Genomic DNA, 23,035 nt, shown 5'->3' with positions numbered 1-23,035 from the left:
ATTAATAGCAGTGGCTATTCCCTAAGTAAACTTGATTAATAGCCGTTAATGGACTTCTCCTCCAAGAACTTATCCAAACCATTTTTAACCCAGCTACACTAACTGCACTAACCACATCCTCTGGCAACAAATTACAGAGCTTTATTGTGCGTTGAGTGAAAAAGAATTTTCTCTGATTAGTCTTAAATGTGCTACTTGCTAACTTCATGGAATGCCCCCTAGTCCTGCTATTACTCGAAAGTGTAAATAATCGATTCACATCTACTCGTTCAAGACCTCTCATGATCTTAAAGACCTCTATCATATCCCCCTCAGCCGTCTCTTCTCCAAGCTGAACAGCCCTAACTTCATCCTTTCCGGTGTCTGTTAAATCGGATTGAGCAGCCCCATCTGGGCTAGACCCTGATCCGGTGCGAGGGTCCACAAACGTGGAGACCCTCCGTGGGGTCGCCATCTTGTCCATGTGGTCCTTCGGTGCTATTTCCTCCTCTTGACCACCGTATTGTCTGATCAGCTGAGCCGTGCGCACAGCGGCTCACTCAACCGACTTGTGCGCACAGCTGTGCGCACATCTGTGCTGTGCACACAGCGATGCGCATAACGGTGCTGGGTGCATAGCAGTCCACATAAATGGCCCGAGCGCACAAATATTGCTGTGCACTCAGTGGCACGCACATCTCAGCGGCGCGCACATCTTTACGCATTCCGCATGCACATTCCTGGCGTAACTGGAGTGCACAACCAAGCCTCCCGGCGTGCACACCTACATGCACAGACGAGTTTTGAAGCTCCCCACAAGCACAAACCATGGCACCAGCTGCCAAGAAGGCCAAGGGACAAGCCCTCTGCCCAGCCTGCCACCTGAGAGATTGCAACCTGAAGTGGCCTCCTCCCTAGCCAGCAGTGCAAAGAGGCTCAGAGGAAACGAAAGCAAGGTCCTTCATAGCCAGTAGAGGGGATCCGGATCCACTAATGATAGTACCCCTGACCTCTGAATCTCCAACTCGGCATCTACACAGGAAGGCACCTCTGGGGCCTCCACTATAACGCTGCCTGGAATCAACATGGACCCAGGGACTTTTACCTGGTTGGAATTCTTCAAAGGGCTATAAACCCTTGTCCAAGCGCACTCAGTACTGGCTGTGACTCAGTCCCAGTCACCACCAGAAGTGCAAGACATTCCAAGCACCTCTCGGGTCCTTCGAGACGTGCCCTTCCTAAGCAAGAGCCTCCCTACCAGGGATACAGACAACTCGGAGGACGAGGCTGACTACCTGGAGGAAGTAGAAATCCCCCCAGGGATGGAACCATATCGAACCATGCTGCAATTCTTCTCCAAAGATGAGTTACCAGCTCTTGTGTCCAGACCCTGAAGACGCTGGACATTCCAGGCACTGACACTACAGTGGAACCAAAGATAAACCCCATCTTGGTCTCCCTCCATCAGGCCTCATGCTATTTTCCAATATTGCAAGCCATATGGCAACTGATTGACCTGGGATGGAATGCCCCAGAGGCCAGCTGCAAAGGAGGATGGGCCCTATATCCCCTGGTACCTGCGGCTAAGGAATCCTGCGGTTCCTGAAGGTGGACGCCATGGTCTGCACAACCTCCAAGTGCACGACCATTCCCATTGAGGGAGGAGCGGCACTAAAGGATGCCCAGGACAGATGACTGGAATCCATCCTTAAACAGTCCTTTGACGTAGCAGCAATGATTCTTCAGATCGCTTCCTGCTGCGCCCTGGTGGCATGTTTTTGCTTGCTCCTCTCCAGAGATGCAACCACGCCCAGTGAGACTATGGAATCTTCGGTATCCTTCCTCATGGATGTGACCTCAGACCTAGTCTGCACCTCAGTCAGGAACGTCGCCTCAGCAGTGGCAGCCAGAGGACATCTATGGCTCCGAAATTGGTCAGCCGACGTGACATCCAAAGCAAACCTCACGAGGATGCCCTTTAAAGGATCTTTCTTTTTCGGAAGCAAATTGGAGAAGCTAGCCAACAAATGGGGTGAATCTCCAGTACCTCGTCTACTGGAGGACAGGAACAAAAGAAATAAGCTCTCCTCCCTCTTAAGAACCAAGGGCAGAGGAGCTCAGCGCTTTAGACCATACAAGAACACCACTACCAAGCACCTCCCCCGCAGGCAGGGCTCAGTCCTTTCGGAACAGCACAACAAGAGGGAGCAGGCTCAGGTACAGGCCCGGCCGCACCCCACAATGAGAATCAGCAGACCCATCCACAGGAAGAAGTCATAGGGGGCAGACTTACCCTCTTCTACCAAAGATGGGTCGAGATAACATCAGACAAGTGGGTCCTAACATCATTCGAGAGGAATACTATCTGGAGATCCACAGCATCCCTCCAGACAAATTTGTGAGATCACCATGCCACTCCCACTCCAAGAAGACAGCAGTGGAAACCACACTGGCAAGACTACTCAGCTTAAAGGTGATAACCCAGTTCCCTCACACCAACAAAAGTCTGGTCACTATTCCATCTTTTATTGTTCCCAAGAAGGAAGGAACATTCCGGCCCATCCTGGACCTCAACACCATCAATCATTAACTGAGGGTACCTCACTTCCACATGGAAACCCTATGCTCAGTCATAAGGGCAGTACAGCCGGAAGAATTCCTGACCTCAATGGATCTATCTGAAGCCTATCTCCATATCCCGGTCCATCATGACCATCAGCGCTTCCTACGCTTTGTGATACTGGACCATCATTACCAGTTCCGAACGCTACCCTTTGGACTAGCTACCGCCCCTCGGACCTTCACCCCTTACAATCCCTCATTCCTACCCCCTCCTTCGGAATTCCTTGTTACCCCTAAAAGCCAACTCTTATCAGTTCTTACCAGTTTTGACACGTTACTCCCATGCTTAAGCTGTATCCAAGTTTTTTATCTCCCCCTGTTCTAGTAAGACAACTTTGTCACTGTTTTATGGTTGCAATGTAAACCGGAGTGATAATTAACTCTGTTATTTGAACTTTGGTATAGAAAAGTTATAAATAAATAAATAAATAGATAGATAAAATCATGGTGGTAGTGGCGGCAACACTGAGGAAAGAAGGAATCCTCGTACATTCTTACCTGGATGATTGGCTGATCAGGGCAAAATCTCCAGAGTCAAGAATCTGCTGCAGAATCTCGGGGGTCGTCAACACAGCCAAGAGCTGCTTGCAACCCTCCCAATTGCTAGAGTACCTGGGAGTCCGGTTCGAGACCAAGCAGGACAAGGTTGTCCTTCCCCCTCCAAGGAGAAGGAAACCGATGGGTCAGCTGCAAAAACTGTTAACTATGCTCATCCCAAGGTATGGGACTACCTCCAAGTCCTCAGTCTCATGACATCAACCCTAGAAGTTGTTCCATGAGCAAGGGCCCACATGTGCCCACTAAACATTCCCTACTGTCACGAAGGAACCCGATGTCCCAGAACTACTCCATTCTCCTCAGCTACCAGCAGAGTTTCAGACCCAGCTCCAGTGTTGGCTTCAGGAAGACCATCTGAGCAAGGGAGTAAAACTATCCCCACCGAACTGGATCTTGATCACCACGGATGTGAACCTGCGAGGATGGGGAGCCCATTTTCAGGACCTGACGGCCCAGGGACAATGGGACAAGGAGGAGGCGGGATGGAACATAAACTGACTGGAAGCCCAAGCAGTCAGACTAGCCTGTCTATGATTTGGCCACAAACTCCGGGGCAAATCTGTCAGAGACATGTCAGACAACATCACAGCCGTTGCCTACATTAACCACCTGGGAGGAACCAGAAGCTTACAGGTCCCTGGAGATAGTCCCACTCATGGCGTGGGCAGAAATAAACCTGCAAGTGATCTCAGCCCCCTACATTGTGGGAAAAGACAACGTCTCTCCGGACTACATCAGCAGAGAGAGCCTAGACCCAGGGGAATGGACGCTGTCAACCACAGCCCTCCAATTGAGAGTAAACTGCTGGGGAACCCCAGCCATGAATCTACTAGCAACACTGTTCAACGCCCAAGTTCTCAAGTTCTTCAGCCGCAGACGAGAACCACAATCCTGGAGAATCGACACCCTCATCCAGACCTGGCCACAGGAAGACCTGCTGTATGCCTTTCCCCCATGGCCACTACTGGGAAGGATCATCCACAAGATAGAAAACCACAGGGGGCTAGTACTCCTAGTGGCCCTGGACTGACCAAGAAGGCCATGGTACACAGACATGCGAAGACTTCTTGCTGGGAACCCTCTGTGCCTACCTCCACACGGGGACCTTCTCCGGCAAGGACGATCCTCCACGAAGACCCAACTCGATTCTCTTTTACGGTCTGGCCCTTGAGAGAACTCACCTGAAGAAAAGCGGATACTCTAAGGCAGTGATTGACACCTTGCTTCTAGCATGCAAGTTATCCACATCACTAGCTTACATATGAATATGGAGAGTTCGAAGCCTGGTGTGAGGACCGCGAGATCCTTCTGTGGACAGTCAAAATCCACCATGATCCTGGAATTTCTGCAGGACGGCTTGAAGAAGGGGGCCTGTTTCTTAACTCCTCAAGGTCCAGGTTGGCCGCCCTGGCCTGCTTCAGAGCCAAAGTGGACGGCATCAGTCTATCAAACCCATCCAGATGTTTCCCCCCTTCCTGAGAGGGATAAAACAAATCCGACCACCATTAAAGTGGCCAGTGCCCTAGGGAATCTCAATCTGGTACTAGACTTCCTAGCGGGAACTTCCTTCAGACCAACACGCGGACTGTCACTACGGCTCCTGATCTTGAAGACTGCACTCCTAGTGGCAATTTGATCAGCCCGTCGCATCTCCAAGCTTCAAGCACTATCCTGTCAGGAACCGTTCCCCAGGTTCACACCGGGAGCCATACAGCTACACACTGTCCCCTCCTTCCTACCGAAAGTGGTTTCTCAATTTCATCTAAACCAAACCATCTCGCTGCCATTCCCAGACGAACATAAGGACTCAGAAGTCTCATGCCTTCTTTGCCATCTAAATGTCAGCAGACTCCCTAGACTGATACCTGGAATATCGTAATCTGTGCGAAAGACGGACCACCTATTCGTCCTTCACAGTGGGAAGAAACAGAGGGAAGCGGCCTCGTGGGAAACCATAGCCCGCTGGATCAAAGAAGTAATCAAGGCGGCCTATGTAAGGCAGGGAAGCCCCCACCTCTGCAAGTCAAGGGCCAATTCAACAAGGGCCCAGGCAGTGTCCTGGGTGGAAACCAAGATGCTTGTTGCCCGCCGAGATCTGTCGGGCAGTGATGTTGTCCTCCATACACACCTTCTCCAGGTTCTAACCACCTGGATGTCCAGGCCCAGGAGGACACAACCTTTGCAAGGGCAGTACTAAGTGGGCCATGGGCAGCCTCCCGCCCTCTTCGGGAGTAGCTTTTATACATCCCATTGGTTCTGAGTCCATCTGGCTACATGCTAGGAAATGGAGAAATTACTTACCTGATAATTTTGTTTTCCTTAGTGTAGACAGATGGACTCAGCACCCCACCCAAGGCTGACCCAGAATCCGTGAACCTCGAGTGACAAACCCCGAGAACAAGACAAGCACGGGTAAGCCAGATATTATTCCTAGTTCAAGACACCCATAGTTGCCGGGTGTTGGTGTTACCCGATTGAGTGCACTGGCGGTCCACAATTTGGAAATCAGTGGAAACAGCCCTAGTTAATGAAGTTAATCAAGTCAACCAAGTTAATCAAGTTATGAAAGCACACATATATCCACAATTGCTTTTTGAGGAGAATACTGAAGAGCTGAGCTTCCTGCATGGATATATGTAGGCTGACGTCAGTTTTGAAATCTCACTCCATCTCCCATCTGCTATCAGGAGTACACTATACCCATTGGTCCTGAGTCCATCTGTCTACACTAAGGAAAACGAAATTATCAGGTAAGTAATTTCTCCATTACAATTATCTTGTTTAGCTTTATCTTATTTTAGAAAACCCAAATGAGAAATTTATAACAGTAGTGATGACCTTCAAAGATAAACATTTCCTGTTGATAATGCCCTGTCAAATTTAGAGCCTTTGGCTTTTCTTCTAGCCCTAAAATCCTTCCACCATGACAATAACAGACAGGAAATATCATTTCTAATGATCATTGTGATTTAATTGTTTCATTTTTTCTGGGCAGTTTTGAAAGATTGTGATTTCAGAAGGTCATTCAATGAGCTCTGAAGAACCTCAAGTCACTCCTGTTTCCCCAGTTGAATAACACTGCCCAGTAGAATAGAATATTGGGTAAAAGACAGTGATAATGCTTAAAACAGATTTATGCTGCACAACCAATAAGAATCAGGGGTGATTTTTTTTTTTTATAGTGAATATAGTGTCCATCCAGTATCAAGTTCTTGCATTTTGTAGGTGAAGTAAAATTATGATAGAGTATTGACTGAGTACTTGTATAGAATGTTGTTACCCATTCAAATTCAAGGTTCCTTGATAACTGATGTGCCCACACAATTTTTCTTTGTAGCCGTCATAGACTGGAAAGAATGTAAATGCATCCTTGTACATGTTGGTAGAGCTTGCATATGCCTTGATGTTGATAGACAGCTCGTTATGTTTAATTTATGCTTTACAAGACTTGATGGTGGGGAATGGAGAAGGGTCCTGGCTAGGAGCTGAGCTGGTAAGAACCAAAGAAGATGACAATGCCTGTAGAAAGGGCGGAAGTCAATAATCTTAACAGAATTTAAATTTGCTTAGGACTGATATTGAGGACAGAGTGGGAACAAGATTGGGAGTCTGGGAAAAAAGATGTATGTGTGGTATGTGTGTGGTCAAGGGTGAGTTGATGTTTGCTTAAGCATGGAAATGTGTATATGCTCACCTACCTAAACTGGTAGAGAACCAGAGAGGAAGATAACTGGGAAGATTGGGTGAGTCATTTGGTAATTATATGGCATCATCTACTTTATTTCAATATTACTGTTTTATTGCCCTCCTCCACCAGCATTTTTAAAGAATCACCATGAGATGGCAGTCTACAGTGTACCTCTGTGTTTCTGTTTGTAATAATCAAGGGAAACTGGCAAAGAGATGATGCCTTTCTTTCCTTTCAATTTGATTACAGCTGCTTGTGGAGGACTACTAACAAAGATGAAATGGGACTATAACTACGCCAGGGTGGCCTAAAGAATACCCTCCAAACAAACACTGTGGTGTGGCAGGTGGTGGCTCCCAATCAGTACAGAATTTCTATGAAGTTTGAACATTTTGAATTAGAGGGCAATGAAGTAAGTAAACACTGGCTGGAACATCAGTAACCAGATTAATTATACTGTAGGATTAGTTGTGCAGTTAAGCTGCAGGGTACAAACTCCACCTGTTCCCTGATAGTACACTAAGACATAGATAGGTTTACATTTTGCAATTTGCATGTACAATTGTTTGTTTAATGAAGCATTATTTCACAATAGCTGATCTGATTTTATTACATGGAAATAATACTCAGGCATGGGCAGATAATACTAAGTAATTTGTTTGAGCCAGTTTATAACATCTCACATTTTTGGACAGATTTTCCATTCTTGAATTCAAATCTCATGTTTGATCCTTGCTGGGCCCTATTAAGAAGCAGCTCCTGGAAGCAGACTGCCTGCTAGGGTCAAGAAAGGGCCAGTCCAATGCGAGTTTGCTGCTGTGAGTTGTTCTAAAGGCAATAAAGCAAAAAAACACAGATTGCCTTGACAAATATATTTATTTATTTACTTATTTTATTGTGTTCTATACCACCACTACTGAAGCCCTGGATGGGCTAAGTAAACACTCGTGGGGATTGCTACTAGAATTGAAACATTTTACTGGACAAGAAGCCTTTTGAACACATAGGAGCCAAGAAATCTATATGTAAGTCAGTTTTGGCTGAAATGATTGTCTAAATTTAGCTTTCTTACCGGGAGATGCATTAAGCTACAGCTGGGCTCTAATATGCATTAAACAGCATATATCACACATTTTAGCAGCAATATCATGCAATATACGTGGTATTTTGCATGGCCCTGCCTAGATTTCCTCCCCTATTACAATGAGCTGCTTTGCATACAATTTGCATGCATAAATAATGCAAATGTATGCAAACCTGCACATTACTAGATAATTTCATGTTAATATTTTATTGGGTTGGACTGAGAAAGTGGACAGTCGTGATAAAATACATCCTGGGGAATAATAAATGTAACATGGGACCTCTGGGACCCTAAGATGGGTCCCGAGGCTCCCACTTTACATTTAAAGGCCATGCAAAAAAACCAAAAACACAGAACTGCCACAGCAAAAAATAAAAGTTGATCGGGGTCATGGAAGACCCTCGGCTCAATCTGGGGCCACCTTGAATGTAGCCATGCACCCCAAAGTTTAAAAAAAATGATTGAACTTCACATGTGATGATGGACCTGCCCCCTGCCCCCACACCCACTAACCCTGTCTTCACAGAATACAGAGTGCCTCATTCCCCTTTCCAAATATCGAAATCATGACAATGGTACCCTCTCTTCCTACCTCCTCACTCCAATAGTGATCAAAAATGGTTTGGGTTATTGTGCCCTCCCCCAAATTTATAAAAAAAACCCAAACATTGAGGTTCAGTGGGACCCCCACCCCTTGAATCCCCTCCTCTACCTCCCAAACCTTCAAAGCTTGAAGAAGGTTCCTTGATGAGGCTCAAGGTGCCCCCTAGCCCCGGACCTGGTAGTCACCATTTTTCAAAATGGCGCCAACCTGACCTTGTCCAAGCCCCATTGAGGAAGCGTCTTCAAGTTTTGAAGGTTTAGGGGGCTGTGGTATGGGAGTCGGGGTGTGGAGGAGAGAGGTCCCACTAAACTCTAATGCTTTTTTTTTTATACATTTGGAGGTGGGGGGAGTGGGCCACAACACCCCCAATGATTTTAGATCATTATTGGGGTGGGGCCAGTGTCAAGATTTCTGTATTTGCAAAGGGGAGTGGGGACACTATTTATTTTGTGAAGACAGGGTTGGGGATGGGTGGTCCATTGCCACACATGAAGTTCAATCTTTTTTTTTTTTTAACTTGGGGTGTCAAGGCCTGCTCGAGTCACAACCTCAGGATGAGCCAGGTGTCTGCCTTGACACCTGCTCAACATTTCTTTGGAGGCACCTTTTAAGCAGTTGGCCCTTTAAGGTTGGGGCTGCCATCACATCTAATGGGCCACTACCCACATTCTTTTGTCCCACGGTGTTTTGCCGTGAGTCAAAAAAATGCGCCATACAGCAGCAATATTTTTTCAGGGGAGGAGCCCACTAATGTAGCACCCCTCCCCTGCGATAGTGGGAACCCTCTCACAAAAAAATATAGCAGCTTAGATCACCCTTTAGAGGAAAAATATATAATTTAGTGGAAAAATACTTTTCAAATAATATCCACTTTAAAGTTTTAGTAATTTTAAGGGGGGGTTTTTTGTCCTATTCCTATATCACAGTTTAATAAGATGTTTGCGAAATGGTAAAGAGCTTTAGTAAGTAACAGTTATGCACATGAGAGAGGACTTTGAGCCACTACCACTTATTATCCCATCCCCCCCACTAAGCATTTGTGCTGACAAAGAAAAACAAAACAGAAAGAAAAGAGTGGAATAGAACTTTATAGTAAGCGCAGGAGTGGGATCCAGCACATGCTCACAGTATCTGCAGGAGCCCCATTTCCTTCTTCCTCAGGTGCAAGTTACCTTGTCAAACGAGAAAGGAAGGTGCAGGGCTGCTGCGGGGATTGTGCTCGCGTATCAGCTCAAGGTCCTATGCCCAGAACAATCTTCCTATTGGCTCTGTTGCATAGAGTAGTGCCCTATACACCTTTGCCAGGATGCAATTGGAGGTAGAAGCAGCCACAACCAGGGCTCAAGAGTGCCACCTTGCAGTTTGTGACCTTGCAAAAGGGGATTCTTGAGAAGGGGTGAGCATATGAAAACGAATCATTTGTTTTGTTTTTCACTTTGTTGCCTCTTTAGTAGCCATTCTGTTCCATTTACCCAAAACGAAACCAGACAAACTGGAAAACAAACTGAAACAAGTCACCCCCTCCTCCCTCCATTCCCCAAACCTACATAAGGAAAGGTTCTCTTCCACTCCAGACCACCAAACTCCCTGACCTCCCCTCATTCCAGCTCTGGCTCTTCCAGGTGCAGAAGCAATCCTCAATTGCTCCTGCCTCGCTTCTCTGGATTTTCAAAATGGCCACCGTCAATCCCAGGCTGGAGCCATTACACTGTATGGCAGAATCTGATGGACAACATAATGGCGCTGGCATTGGATTGACCAGTGGCATTTGAAAATTCAGAGCTGCGGGGCAGAAGGAGCTGGGAATTGCTCTTCCCCCTTGGAAGATGCACAGAACTGAGATGGGGTAAGGGCTGGGGTAGGGGAAAATGGGGTTTTCTTTAAAGCATGTTTCGTGGAAGAGGGGAGGGATCAGGACCCAGCGCAGAGTTGTTTTTAATTGGCCACAGTTAAATATCCAAAATGAAGCAAAAGAAAAAAAAAACAAAATTTCATTCCTTTTTTGTTCTATTTTGAAAATGAAATAGGAAATGTCATTGTCAAATGACAGCACATCTCTTTTCTTCATTGTTGTATTAGTTCTTGAGTGGTTTAGGATAAAAGGCTTACAATTTTAAGATTTAGGAATACTGGATAATCCCCATTATTAACCATAGATCTTCTAAAGCATCATCATTCCACTAAGAGATCCCACTAATGTATACCAGGATTACACAGCATGTTTTTGAATTCACACACAATCAGCACTGCCAGGATTTCTTGCTAGCTGAAAAAAAGAGCAAATTCCTGACAGACAGAGACCACTTAAAAGATGTGTGTCTGTCTCGTATTAACTGTTTTCAACATCTGTGAAATACAAAATATGATTCCAATGACCACATACACTTTCATCATCACACAATTTGATTAAATAAAAAAAAAAAAATGACACAGTATCACAAATCATTTTAATAGAAACTGAAGGGAAGCTGGAGTATTGGTCATACAAGTCTTTATTGTAAAAAAGTATTGGTTTTTTTCTGACATGTTCCATAACTGTAAAAATCATAATTTGGAAACGTTAACCTTGGATCTAAAGCAGCAGTTCTCAACCTGTGTGTCATGACATGGAGGTGTGTCACAGACCAGGCTGAAGTTCACTCACTGCTAAGAGCCTGAGCAGGACATGGCAAACTCTTACTTCAACCTGGCTTAAATTGTGGCTGACATAACTAACCTACCTCTCTCCTTCCCTAGACTGGGGGTACATGCCTTGTTGGACATGCTGACACTTTCAGCCATGCAGGCACAGAGCTAAGCATGTGCAGAATGGATGCAAAGGCAGGCAGGGAAACAGGAAACCCGCTGCCTGCCCAGAAGTATCCCAGCATATCCAGTCAGCGCCAGCATGTTGATGCACAGCTGGCTGTACCAGGCGGCGAGAGAGGATGGAGGGATTAAAGAACCTGCTGACAGGCTTCTAACTGTTGGGGTGAGGCTGCAGCACTCATCTAGCCTGCTGTCACAATCTGCCTCCCTTCCTCAAGCAGTCCCTGGAGCTTGAGCTAGATCTGAGGGCCTAACAGACTGCTGCAGAATACATCCCATGGCAGCCGATGGAAGGCCTGACTGGGCTGCCATAGAGCCCATCCTGCAGCAGCTAAAGACAAGACCCAGAGAGGCTGCCATGGACCCCATCTTTTGGTGGCCAAAGACAAGACATGGTGGGGCCACATCAGAACCCATCCCACTTGCGGCTGAAAGACAAGGACCAGAAGATAGAAGGCCTTGAAATCTTGTGTGGGTGTGTGTATGAGAGCCTGCATGTGTGTGTGAGAGCCTATATATGGCAGAGAGCCTGCATGTGTGAGTACCATGCATGTGGTATGAGAGACACAGCCTCTGTGTTTGTGTGCATGTGCGTATGTGTGGCGTGCGTGCGTGTGTGTGTGTGTGTGAGAGAGAGAGAGAGAGAAAGAGAGCCTGCATACGTATGAAAGCCAGTATGTTTCTGAGTCTGCATGTGTATGAAAGAGAGAAAGAGAGCCTGTGTGTGTGTGTGAGTGTGTGTGAAAGAACCTTCATGTTATGTGAAACAGAGAACCCACATGCATGTGAGTCTACGTATGTATGAAAGAGAGAGAGAGCCTGTATGTGTGTGTGTGTGTGCGCATGTGAGAGAGAGCACCTTCATGTGTATGAGAGACAGAGAGTCCAAATGTGTGTGTGAGCTTGCATATTTAACATAGTAACTTAGTAATGATGGCTTAAAAATGCCAGATGGGAAGGAGAGAGAGGACTGAGATTTGTTCTACCCGGGAAGTGCACCTCAGCCCTAAGAGACGATTACCTAGACAAATTCCTGGAATCGGAGGGTGAAGAGAAGTCCCGGCCCAGATTCGACGCTGTCGCACCTCTGACATCATCAGGGGAGGGTTAGGGAGTTTAAAAAAGCCGGCCCCCCCCTCAGCGCGCAGATGAGGAGAGAGAGGACTGAGATTTGTTCTAACCCAGAGAAGTGCACCTCAGCCCTAAGAGACAATTACCTAGACAAATTTCTTGGAATCGGAGGGTGAGGAGAAGTCCCAGCCCAGACTTGATGCTGTCGCGCCTCTGACGTCATCAGGGGAGGGTTCGGGAGTTTAAAAAGCCGGCTCCCCTCGGCGCGCAGACAAAACCGCCGGCACGCTGCTGAAGCTGCTCGCGCCAAAGGGGCGCGCGGCTTTCTTTGAATCTTGGACTATTTGAATTTTATTTCAACTTTTCGAGGAATAATGAGACTTCTCAATTTAGTAAGTAAAATTTTACTTTGTTCTCCTCGCTCTCCCCCAACAACCAAAAGATACTAGATTTTAAGGAACTACAGAGATATCCATTAAGAAACAGAGGCACCGATTGGTGTGATCTTTGAATTAACACTTCATTTGACTAATATGCCCCACACCAAATACAAGGCCCGAATCAGGGAGGCAACAACCTCGTCTCCCCTACCCGGACATCAATTCAGCCTCCAATATCATCTTTCTTTATGGCTGCAGCTGGAGTAACACCGGAGGAGAGAGCCGCAGTGGTGATAGTTCCAGAGCGAGAATCTATACCAAGGCTGAAGTCATCTCACTGAGCCCCAGAGCTCCGAATACCCCTTTCTCTGCCGATTTCTTAAAAAAAAAAGTGTGTAGACCCTTCCTAGGTGAAGGGAGTTCTCTAGATTAAATGATTTACCTAGTGGTGTGAGAGATGGGGGTGGTAATGAGGATAATCCTGATTAGAATTATACCTCATACGGCAGAAATTACAATGGATACCCTTTGGGCAGCGATCAAGTTGCTAGAAACAGCTATTATAAAATTGACCAATGTTAATGTAAATTCACAACAGAAAGTACTGGAATTGGAAAATTTTACAACTCAATGTAGTAATAAGTTGGTAGAAAATAATGAAAGGTTGGAAAAATTAGAAATATTTCAAAAACATGTTGCTAAATCTGAGTTATCTAACTGTAAGAAGTTAGAATATTTAGAAAACAATTTAAAATATTCCAACCTGAGGATTTTAAATTTCCCTTTCCAGAAACTGATTGCAACCTAGAGAAAGGCCCTTTGCCCTTACCATGTGACAGGATATCCGTGCCATTGCCAGATCCTATCACATGGTAGGAGCACTGGATGGCCGGCGCCATCTTGTGCTCCTACCATGTGACAGGGGCTGACCAATGGCACCAGTAGCCCCTGTGACATAGTAAGGGCAAAGGCTATCGGCGCCATTTTGATTACTGGCAGCCGATGGCCTGAGTGCAGGAGATCGCTCCTGGACCCCCGCTGAACACCAGGGCTTTTGGCAAGTCTTAGGGGACCCTCCTGACCCCCACAAGACTTGCCAAAAGTCCAGTGGGGGTCCGGGAGCAACCTCTTGCACTCGGACCGTCAGCTGCCAGTATTCAAAATGGCACCGATAGCCTTTGCCCTTACTATGTCACAGGGGCTACCGGTGCCATTGGTCAGCCTCTGTCACATGGTAGGAGCACAAGATGGCGCCAGCCATCCAGTGCTCCTACCATGTGACAGGATCTGGCCAATGGCATGGATACCGTGTCACATGGTAAGGACAAAGGTCCATCGGCGCCATTTTGATTAGTGGCAGCCGACGGCCCGGGAGCGGGAGGATGGCCCGGAGCGGGAGATCGCGGGAGATCGCTCCTGGGACCCCCACTGGACTACCAGGTACCTGTAAAAGGTTTTTGGGGGGGTCGGGAGGGTGGGGGAAGCTAAGGGGTTACTTTTAAAAGGGTCGGGGTGGGTTTTTTGTTTATCGGCTTGGGCGCAGCCGATAAACAAAACCGTGATTGGGCCCGATTGAAAAAACCCCACATGTGAATTGGAACCGGAATCCGAACCGATTCCGGTTCCTATTCACATCTCTATTAACTAATATTTATTTATTTATTTATTTATTTATTAACTTTTATTTACCGACATTCGTGAAACACATCATGCCGGTTTACAAAAAACTCAAACGGAGGAAAGTTACAATATAACAATAAAACAATAAAACAGTAAAACAGATAAATAGATAATAAAACAATAGCACAATAGAGCAATAATACAGGGGAGGGGAGTGGGAAGCGAGGATACCGGAAGGGTGGGAGAGGGGGAGCTAGAGGGGAGGGCAAGGCTGGACTGAAGGAGTGAAAAAACACAAATAGATGCAACTATATACAGTTGACGATAAGTACAGTTACAATCAGATTGTAGAGCTAATGAGGTGTTGAGAGACATTTGCTTAACAGTATTCACTTAAATATGAGATAAGAGGGGTTAGAAGGATTTAACGGGCGGCATTGGAGGGAAAAGGGGGGTCAAAGGTTAGCAAAGGAGGGTAGAGGAGAGGCAGGGTGAGTAGGGCGGGGAAGGGGTACAGAGGCTTAAAATATACAAGGATCTCTTTAACTACGTAGAGATACGGAGGGGTTGATGGTCGTTGGTCATTGGGAATCACAAGAAAATAAGTTTTTCTTTTTTTGTTTTTGGGTGGTAAAGGGAGTTGCGGGGGAGGGGGAATACTAAGGGGTGGAGAGGTCGGCTAGGTGACAAGGGATAAGGGGAGAGGCTGAAAGGGAGGAGATGAGGGAAAAGTCGAGCGGAGGGGTAGGGTGAAAGGTAGGAGGGCCGAAAAGGGAGGAGCTGAGAAGGGGGGGAGTAGTAGAGGTCGAGCAGGGGGAGCTGAGGGGGGAGATGTTAGGTTTGGTTTGTGTCGGGGTAGGCCTGTCGGAAGAGCCATGTCTTGACTCCTTTCTTGAAGTTGTGAAAGGATGTCTCTTGGCGTAAGAAGGTGGGGAGGGAGTTCCAGAGGGTGGGACCAGCAATGGAGAAAGCTCTCCTTCTGGTGTGAGTTGAGTGCGCTGCTTTGAGGGGTGGGATGTGGAGGGTGCCTGTATGGGTTGTTCTTGTGGGTCGGTCGGAGGAGCGGTGACGAGGCATTTCATCGAGCCAGGTGTGATTGTGTTTATGTAGGGAGTTGTGAAGGATGGTGAGTGTTTTGTATTGAGAGCGGTAGGATATTGGCAACCAATGTAGGTCCTTTAGTATAGGGGGTGATGTGATCCTTTTGCGTGTACCGGTTATGATTCTAGCCATGGAGTTTTGTAGAATCTGAAGGGGTTTGATGGTGGATGCAGGGAGTCCTAGTAGCAGGGAGTTACAGTAGTCTAGTTTCGTGAGCATGGTGGTCTGTACGACTGTACGGAAATCGCGGGTGTGGAGGAGGGGTTTGAGTTTTTTTAAGATGTTGAGTTTATAGAAACCCCCCTTTAGGAGAGATTTGATGTGGGGTTTAAAGTTCAAGTGTTGATCTATGAAGACGCCCAGGTCTCTTACAAACTGGGTCTGAGCGAGGGCTGTGGTAGGGGTAATGGGGGGTGTCCTGTTGCAAGGGTATAGTGAAACGTTCGGGTTGATTGGAGATAACGAGTACTTCTGTTTTGGAAGTATTTAGAGCTAGATGGAGCTTGGATAGCAGGGTGCTTATAGTGGTGAGGCAGGATTCCCAGCATTGCAAAGGTTCGTTTATGGACCCTTGAAACGGGATGAGGATCTGCACGTCGTCTGCATACAGGAAGAATTTTAGGCCTAGGTCTGAGAGGAGGTGGCATAGGGGTAGGAGGTAAATATTAAAGAGGGTGGAGGATAGAGATGAGCCTTGGGGTACACCTTGCGTGATAGGTATGCGTGAGGATTCGTGCTCGTCGAGTTTTACTATGTATTCTCTGTGTGTGAGGTAGGAAGAGAGCCATGAAAGGGCTGTACCGGCGATACCTATTTCTGCTAGGCGGGTCATTAGTATTTGATGGTTGACTGTATCATAGGCAGCTGAAATGTCTAGTAGGGCGAGTAGGTACGAGTTTCCATGGTCCATACCTTTGAGTATGGTATCTGTCATGGATAGTAGTAAGGTTTCGGTACTTCGGGCTTTACGGAAACCGAACTGTAGGGTGTGGAGGATATTGTGGTCTTCTAAAAAGTCCGTCAGTTGTTTGTTAATAACCCTTTCTAGGACTTTGGATAAGAAAGGGAGATTGGAAATTGGGCGGTAATTGGCAGGATCGGTGGGGTCGAGGGTGGGTTTCTTTAGGAGGGGGCTTAACTATGGCCAGCTTGAGTGGGTCTGGGACACTGCCTGCGGTGATAGAGCAGTTGATAAGGTCTTTAATAGGTTTGGTGATGGCGGGTGTAATGGAGAGGAGTGTTTTTGAGGGAATGGTGTCAGAGGAGTGCGTGGCGGGTTTCATCTTCTTTAGGATAGCTTCTACTTCTATGTTGGTGGCGGTGTCAAAGGCTCTGAGAATGATCTTTTTGTCATTGGGAATGGGGGTGAGGGGGGTGGTGTTGGCAGGGAAGCGAAGTAGGATATTGTCGATTTTGTTTTTGAAATAGGTAGCTAGTTCTTCGCATCTATTGTTGGAGATGGTTTCGTTGAGGGTGGGTGTATTAGGGTTGGTGAGTTCTGTGATATAAGTGAATAAGGTATTTGCATTGAATTGGTAGTCATGGATCTTTGCTGCGTGGAAATCACGCTTGGTTTGGGTGATTGCATGACGGTATGCGTGTAGTGAGTTGTAGTAGGTAGCTTTTAGAGTGGCGGATGGTTGTTTGCGCCATGCGCGTTCTTTAGCTCTTAAGTCTTGTTTCATGGTTTTTAACTTGGTGGAGAACCATGGTTTCCTTTTCTCACAGTGTGCAAGGGGTACTTCTTTGTGGATAGTGGGGGCATAGGTCGTTGGCTATGGTCGTTGTAAGGTTGTTCCAGGAGTGAAGTGCGGTGTCTGGATTGGTGAGGTCGATGTTGTTGGTTATTTTTGTCGAAAGCTAGGGTAAGCTCCTCTGTACTACAGTGTTTACGGAAGGAGATAGTTTTGCGGAGTTTTTGTGTGGAAGGCGTGGGGGATTTGGTTTCGAGGGTAGCATTAATGAGGAAGTGGTCGGACCACGGTACTGGGTGACTACAGGGGGGGTGGCAATGGTTATTTTGGAGTTCACAAAGATTAAGTCAAGTGTGTGGCCCGCTTTGTGTGTGGGTTCGGTGATGATTTGATTGAAACCCAGGGCTTTGAGGGTGTCCAGTAGGATCTCGCAGGTAGGGGTGGTGGGGTGGGAGTCCACATGGAGATTGAAATCCCCTAGTATAATGGTAGGAAGGTCTGTTTTGATGTTGACTGTGAAATATTCGGTGATGGGTGAGGGATCTTGTTCAATTAGGCCTGGGGGGGCGTAGACTAGGCAGATTTGTAGGGATTTAGATGTAAATAGTGCAATTTCTAGTTTGGGTGGGGGTTGAGTAGATTGGAGTTTGAGGTTAAGCCTTTTTTTGGCAGCCAAGAGTAGGCCCCCACCTCTCTTTTTTGGTCTTGGGATGGAGAGGAGGTCGTATGTCTTTGTTGGGAGCTGGTTGAGGAAAACCTGGTCGGTGGATTTTAACCAGGATTCGGTAATGGCACATAGGTCGGGATTGTCGTCTGTAAGTAGGTCATTTAGTATAGGTCCTTTTTTTGGATGGATTGGGCATTGAAGAGGGTAATGGCTAAGGTAGTGAGACCTAGGAGTTGTGAGAAAGGTGGGGTCGTGATAGGTATGAGGGATTTGCGAGGGTTGGGTGGGTGGGGGGGTATTGTAGGGGGGCTTTCGTAGTTGCGGGCGGTGCCGTCTTGGGATGGGGAGAAGGCACATGGTTCTAGTAGCAGGGAGGGGACTAGGGTAGTGTGGGCTTGAAGTAAGCACCAAAGCACCGGGGGGGGGGGGGGGGGGGGGGGGGGGCGGTGGTGATACTTGGAGTGTTAGGGTGTAAGAAGCACAGATAGATTACAAGGCAATTAGGTTATAACGATACGTTGGGTACACTCAAAAGCATGGTACGCTCGAAAGGAAGCGTTGGATGATTCAATTGATTGACTGACGATAGTTTGCTTAGGGCGGATCAAAGATACAATGACAATACAGAGTGATCAAATGTAACGACCATTCAAAGGAAGGGTGCTATCCAGAGAGACTGTTTTAGAATGTTGTTAAAAACACCATTAAGTTATATCCCCAAAAACAGGTAGTATGGTGATCGAGGTGGGTCTAACGCTGGTGGGGCGGGTTAGCAGGAAAAAGGCTCTTACCCCGAGTGGGTGGCGCCGGCCGCGCGAGCCCTAGTAGAGGAGTGATGAGGTGTAGTTGTGGTCGGGAGGTGGAGCGTTGCGATACCCGTTGCAACCCGCCTGGTTTCGGATATTTTCTTGTTGGTCACGGATTGTATTACGGTTAGTCTGTAGTCTCTTTGTGGTGATGAGTTGGGTTCCTATGGGGCGCCGACGAAGGGGCGAGACAAAGGGGCAGGCCCCTTTGTCGTGCTCCTTCGTGCGCGCGACGCCCGGCGCGCGACGCCAGGGAGAGTGGTAGTTTAAATATCCCGCCGGTCGCGCCTCTGACGTCACCCGCCGCGACGTTGTTTGTGGGCGGTTCGGGGCTCGGCTTGCGGCTCGGGGCCCGTTGGAGGCGAGGGCTCGTGGTCCGGGTCGGGGGGCGGCTGGATGCGGCGAAACGCGGCTCCGATCTCGGCCGGCTGGAGGCGGGGATTCGCGGCCCTGCAGGTAGGAGGTAGCTTTAGGGCCAGGCCCACGGTCAGCGAGGGAGCCCGATCGGGGTGAGCGGAACAAGAGGCCTTACCCCGACGGGCTTCAGCGCCGATCGCGCAGGCCTAGTTCACCGCTGGGACCCCCGTGGATGGTAAAGGAGTTTGTGGAGCAGAGCGGCAGTTTAAATATCCCGCCGGTCGCGCCTCTGACGTCACCCGCCGCGACGTTGTTTGTGGGCGGTTTTTGTGCAGAAAAATCATTCACAGAGAGAGCAGCTCCATATACTAAAAAGCAAATGTTCTGAATCTTGTGAACTATATTCTACCTTCAGGAAATATTTCCCTGAAGCAGTAATCAAGTGTGCTGAATTTTGTGGATCACATTCCACCCAAAGATATATTGCACTGAAGCAACATTTATTGCAAAACGCAGACCACCGTCGATATGGCGGTTTAATTCAACATAAAAGGAATTTGTACCTATGAAAGAGATGAGTTCTTAAAAAATTATTTTATTATATACCAAAAAATTCTAAAAATTTGTTTGAAATAAATAAAACATATGGTTGGTATTGGAGGTTTTTTGACCAGTGATAAGATCATCTTAGGCAAGTTTAAAATTTGATGTGCCAGATTCTGAGGTCTTTTCCTCCATAGTGTTTTCAGCATATAGCGGTAGAACACTTGGTATCTCACTAACAGGACCTTCTCCTTCAGAATCCATGCTGCCTCAGGTCTAGTAAACCACTGGATTGTATATACTTCACTATCCTTTCCTTCAGCAGAGTTTCCTTTAATTTTCCCACCACAGAGGTGAGGCTAAACCATCCTGTGGTTTCCAGTTTCCTTTCTGCTACCACTCTTGTGAATTGGAACAACTGCCACTCTTCTTCAATCTTGTGGCAGAACTCCCATTTCCCAGGGATCCATTGAACAGGTCTTTTAATGGACCCACCAGCACATCTTTGCACTCCCTCAATATCCTGGGATGTACCTCACTCGGCCCCATGGCCTTGTCTACTATCAGTTTTCAGCTCTTCCTTTACATTCTCTTCTGTAAATGAGGTTGCATCTACCCCACTGCCATCCATAGTTTTGTCAGCCAGCAACGGTCCATCTCCAGGGACTTCCATAATTAAATCCAAAAAATCAAACTGCATTCACCAAACCACTTTACATTATCTGCAGAAAAATATAAGCATCAGCAAAAGAATAGAAAGATCATCATAACACCCACCAGCATACAAGCAGATTTTTAAATCAAATGCTTAAATGGGTCATCAATAATCATTGTTCTTATATCACAGATGCTTTTAAACTATTTTTTTTTCTTTTTGCACATAAAATTTAAAGAAAACTCACTTCCCTTCATAGAAATTGCTTCTTCTTCTTCTTCTTAAAGTGGAGGAGTGAAGATTAAGCACTTGTCAGGGGCAACCCGTAAAGATCCAACATAACGTTATGTTTTGAACTACTTCTGCATCAGCGGTACACCTTATACTCAATGTCACTCTTTAAACTAGAAGCAAGAAGAGAAATGCAAATATAAATCATACATTTAAAAAGAATATTCTCACCCACATCTCACTGTACCGCCATAAGTTCTTACTGGCATCTCAAGTTTCTGTGCTTGTTTATTTATTTATTTATTTATTTATTTATTTATTTAACATTTTTTATATACCGAGGTTCTGGTAACAATGTCACCAATCACTTCGGTTTACATATAACATTAGGATGACTAAACATATGAGTCTTACATAGAACAGGAGAGTGAACTTGGAAAAAATTGAATTAAAAATAAGGCATAATAATACAACAAATAAGGCATAATAATACAACAAATAAATAACAACAATCTTATAGACAGGCAATTAGAATGAATCAATCAAGTATCTAGTATTTGTAACTTGTCTAGATGGATAAGCCATTGGCTATAGTATTATTGAACCTTGAACAACACCACAGCCATAGTAAGATAGTATTGTTGAATATTGAACAACACCACAGCCACTGCTATTGTATTATTGAATCATGTGATATGAAATGAAATTGACCCGGAAAAGGGGGGAATTGAGAAAGGAAATGTTTAATTAGGAAATGTAGGCGTTCCGCCATTATTGGTTTTTAAAGAAAACTCACTTCCCTCCATAGAAATTATCTGGTCTCCTGATCCTGACATGGCATCCTACTTAAGTTTAGCTATAATTTTTGTTATTTGTACCCTTAAATTATGTTATTTGCACTCTTTGATACCAGTTCCAGTATCCCTTGTTCGATGTAATGCATTTGTTTAATGCTGTTTCTCGTTTCACTGTAAACCAATCTGATATGTTCTTTGCACATGAAATGTTGGTATAAAAAAAGTTTAAAATAAATAAGTAAATAAATAAATAAATATTGACTAGTTTTTAAAGAGGAACATATACATGATGACATCAATCAACGTCAACATGTTGTCAGCTGGAAGACTCCAGGCTGTCAAAAGATACAACTCACTCTATATCAATGTTCAGACCATGAGGAAAATGGAATTCATAGCAAAAATCCATCGTTGCTCGCGTTGCAATAACATTTTTTACTCTTCCTTATTTAAAACTGAATTGAAGTATTTGTTTAATATTTCTGCCATTTCTTCATCTCTCTTCACACATTGCTCCTTGTTACCTTTCAATTTCATTATACCATTTCAGACTATCCTCCTTTCTTTGATATATCTGAAAAATGTTTTGTCACCTCACTTTACCTCTTTGGCAATCCTTTCTTTCACCTAACCTTTTGCTTTCCTGATTTCTTTCTTTGTCTTCTTCACTTTCACTATTCTTCCCTGTCTTCCTCTTTTTGGATCCTTTGAACTTCTTGAATGCTGTTCTTTTTGCCTATATTTTTCAGCCAACTCCTTTGAGAACCAGATTGGTTTCTTTTTCCTTGTACTTTTGCTTACTTTTCTAACAAAGAAATTTCTGGCCTTTGTAATAGCCCCTTTTAATGTGTCCCACTGTTTTTTTCCACCTCACACATTTTCTCCCAATCTCCAGGTATGTTCCCATTTTGACAAAGTCCATATTTTTGAAATTCAAACCAGATCTTCATGCGACTTCTCTTTATCCTATTTGCTAATATCAAACCATACCATATGATGGAGCTCAGATGGGTGCATACATAGACATTAGAGGTATTATCCCCATTAGTGCACATCAGGTTAAGTATCACACCCTCCCTCGTGGTTCCAATACCATTTGTTTGTGCAGAGCTCCTTGAAAAGCAATTCACTATCTCTCTATTTCTTGTACATTCTGCAGAAGGGATACTGTAATCCACATCAAGCAGATTAAAATCTCCAAAGAATAACACTTCACCCTTCCTTCCCACCTTTTGGATGTCTTTCATCAGATCACTGTTGTTAGGCTTACCGCTCTCAGACACGGGCTGCTGCAGTCGTCCCTGTCAGCTGCCAACATGCTGGCTCCCTCCCAGCACGGGCCGTGCTCCCCGGGTCCCTCCAACAGGGACAACTGCCCTGCACTCTGCCAGGGCTGTGTCAGCCTCTCCCTGCCTCAGAACACCACCGACTTGATTCCTCCCTGACTTCTTCCTAGGCACGCACGCACGCCACCTAGGGCTTCTTAAATGGTCTGCGGCAGGAAAGTGCACTCAGCCCCTCCTGATGACATCATTTCCACTGGTATTTAAACCTGTCCAGCCACTGTAGCAAGCGACTTGGCTACTGGTCCGTTTTCTCGGTGTTCTGCTTTGTTCTCTGATCCAGCGTGTTCCATGTGCTCCTGTTCCTGTGCTCCGCTCCTGCTCCAGCTCCCTATTCCGGATCCTGCCCATTTCTTCTTCCTGCCCTTATTGCTTGGGACGGATCTTCAGGCTCTTGAACTCAGACTGGCTTTGGATCTCCCTCTGC

General features: G+C 46.1%; 1 protein-coding gene across 1 annotated transcript in view; it reads left to right on the top strand.

Moving 5' to 3' along the window:
• LOC115082243 (tolloid-like protein 1) overlaps window positions 1-23,035 on the top strand; it is a gene marked incomplete at both ends in the record, with an annotated part of 127,182 nt that overhangs the window by 86,862 nt on the left and 17,285 nt on the right. Inside the window, 3 exon segments of the mRNA XM_029586491.1 lie at window positions 7,097-7,125; window positions 7,127-7,183; window positions 7,185-7,259. Of these exon segments, the coding sequence (XP_029442351.1) occupies window positions 7,097-7,125; window positions 7,127-7,183; window positions 7,185-7,259 (161 nt within the window).

Source organism: Rhinatrema bivittatum, unplaced genomic scaffold, assembly GCF_901001135.1.
Source record: "Rhinatrema bivittatum unplaced genomic scaffold, aRhiBiv1.1, whole genome shotgun sequence".
In the NCBI taxonomy this organism is placed as follows: domain Eukaryota; kingdom Metazoa; phylum Chordata; class Amphibia; order Gymnophiona; family Rhinatrematidae; genus Rhinatrema; species Rhinatrema bivittatum.
Note: the sequence above shows the minus strand (reverse complement) of the source record. Positions and strands in the feature narration are given on the sequence as shown.